At 36.4% G+C, this 2734-nt stretch overlaps 1 protein-coding gene across 1 annotated transcript; it reads right to left on the bottom strand.

Annotated features, from left to right (window-relative positions):
* Positions 1–39: 39 nt before the first annotated feature.
* Positions 40–1799, bottom strand: hoxd13a (homeobox D13a). Its single transcript, XM_024413678.2, has 2 exons — positions 1220–1799; positions 40–890 (listed from the first exon to the last, which is right to left on the bottom strand). Exons 1-2 carry the CDS (start codon positions 1797–1799, stop codon positions 631–633), a joined length of 840 nt encoding a protein of 279 aa, XP_024269446.1. The 3' UTR covers positions 40–630.
* Between the last annotated feature and the right edge of the window lie 935 nt (positions 1800–2734).

Raw genomic sequence — 2734 nt, 5'->3', positions numbered from 1 at the left:
AAATATGAGGGGAAAAAACAATGATTGTCGGGAAATTATTATATTTTATTCACCCAATCATACCCAACTTACCATTTGCTTTGGCAAACATATTTTACCTGATCAACACAAAATACGTAACTTTTTCGAATAAGCTTTGACCTTGAAACAAATGTTTCCATAACGGAGATTCTCCATTGAGACTGCTTATTAGTCCAGGACTAGCACTGTCAATGGAGAATCTACATTGAGAATCACTGTCAATAGAGATTCTACATTAAGAATGTTTTTGTTGTTGTCCAGGACTAGGCTTAACCTTTGTCTGGGGAAACGGACCCCAAATGTAGACCAATCTTTAAAATACATCTAGGAGATTTTATATTCTTACAATATACTTGGAATTTGACCTACATAACCCAACCCTATAATTTCAACAACAAAAGTTTAAGTAAAGAGAAGGAAAAATCTTTTTTCAGAATTGTACAAATACAATTTCAACATCATATGATTTAATATAGCTCTAAACAATTGACAGCAGCTTAGTCTATCAGTCAGCACACATTATAACACATGAATATAAATATTTACCTAAATATTGTGAGACTAATACCTGAGACAATTCAGCATTTCATAAATGGTGAAATTAAAAAATCAAGAGAAAGTTTCAAGGTCTCTATCTTTTGACATAAGCTTCTTGTTTTTGACACGACGATTTTGAAACCATATTGTTACTTGTCTCTCAGACAAGTTGGTGGAAGAAGCTATCCGTTGTCTTTTCTCCTTGGTAATAAACTTGCAAATGGTGTACTCTCGTTCAAGTTCCTTGAGCTGTAGTTTCGTGTAGGGCACCCGTTTCTTCCTCCCACGTCGGTATGAAGTGCAGACATCTGGCTGGTTCATTACTGCTTCCTCTACAAGTATGGAACAAGAAGACAGTTCATGTTTCGAGAAGAGGAAAACAAATTACCACTAAACGTAATTTACAGTTAATAGTGTGGTCTTTATGTGTAGGACGTTCACTGACAACAAAAAAAAAAAACATAGGCTACGTGAAGTTACATCGAAAGTCATAATATTTGATTCGCAGTTTTGTTTTCCTCAGGCTAATGCATAGACTTTGTTTATTATTCTTCTGGATTCCTCTGTTGGGCTAAACTGAACAAGTCAATTAAAAACAGACTAAAATGCAAGTGGGTGAAATAATAGTTCAAAAAAAGAGGTTACAGAAGATATAACCTACCTGTGAGGAATGACTTCCAGAATTGCGAGCCCTGCTTCTGTTCTCTGGCATAATACAGTGGATTGCTCCAACTATTAGCCCAGTTCAATTGCTGATAGGCCTCATGCCTCGGATCTCCAGGACCAGCCCTTGTTACAACAGGTACATCAATGTATCCAGGGATTCTTGGGTAAAGACCTTGGTAAACATTTCCAAAGTCTTTCAGTCTGGACTGCATTTCACTGCAGTGCATGTTGGAACTTGAAACCCCTGAGAAATGCATTGGTTTATCTGATGAGTGTCCAGATAGAGACGCCTGAGAAGTAGGTTTCATCACACCCTGTTGGAATAGATTGCTGTCAGGGATTGTGCAACCATAACAACTGCTCCCCAAATGACAGCCAAATGTGAGTGACGCATTGGTGGCTACTGTAGAAAGAGGTGAATATGGTTTAAGAGATTCTAAGCCAAAATAGTTTGGTTTGTCCGAAATTGTGTATACCGTTACTCCTGGTACAGACCGGATTGGGTTAGTCCTGGGAGCAGTGGAATAAAAACGTCTGCGATGGACAGAAATGTTATTATCTCCCAAGCCCTCCATTTCAGTTTGACGAACTGCCAATGCAACTCGGTGAAAACCTCACATAGTCCCCTCAGATCCAGAACGTATTGCTTTGCAGTGCATGAATGCAAAGCAAGGATGAATACAAATAACCCTTTCGGTTTTTTTTGTTGCCTGACTGATTACAGAACTGTGACAACTAAATGTGGTTGGTCGGTTGTTTTCACGTGACATGCAAATATATATGGCTAATGGATCTTCTGAGTACTAGGCTATTGTGGTTTTGTTTTGGGCAAGAATATTTGTAAAATATTGAAGAATGTTAAACATATAACAGCATACGCAGGATTCCAAAATGATCAATGAAAGAAAAAAACGTCAATACACTTGAATATCAAATAGGCAATGCTTATAGCGTCAAAAAAACGTCTTCTTAACGACGGTTTTGTTAACAAATATAACAATAGCCAATGTTTTTGTATCAATGTCAGCTTTTATTTCACTGAAAATATAGGCCTACAATTCCATTTATAATGTTATCGTTGCCAACTCCTGATATTTTCCCACGGGTGAACCAATCCAATCATTTTCACGGGTGAAAGAAATCCTAAATTGAACAAAAGAACAAAACCAGAACAGAAAAAATAGACAGTATTATCTGACAACGTATATCTGTATACGTATGCCCACTTGTTAAACATGCAGGGAGGAGTCTACATTTGAAAACTGTTGCAGGCTTTGTATCGACTTCCTTAGTTATTCTTGAAATGTTTATATCAACATATTTGCATGTAATTATAATGAGAAACGTCACTATGGTATATTCAAAATAATTCCATAATTTAGCAATATATGCCTTAACACCTTTTTAACTTCGTGTTAAATACAATTAATGATTGTTATAGGCTACAATGATCACATATAGGCCTTCACATTTTTACGACTAATAATATATGTTTAACTTAAAGTGGCTA

Source organism: Oncorhynchus tshawytscha, linkage group LG03 (assembly GCF_018296145.1).
Source record: "Oncorhynchus tshawytscha isolate Ot180627B linkage group LG03, Otsh_v2.0, whole genome shotgun sequence".
NCBI lineage: Eukaryota > Metazoa > Chordata > Actinopteri > Salmoniformes > Salmonidae > Oncorhynchus > Oncorhynchus tshawytscha.
The sequence above is the reverse complement of the archived record's forward strand: the minus strand, read 5'-3'. Positions and strand labels throughout refer to the sequence as shown.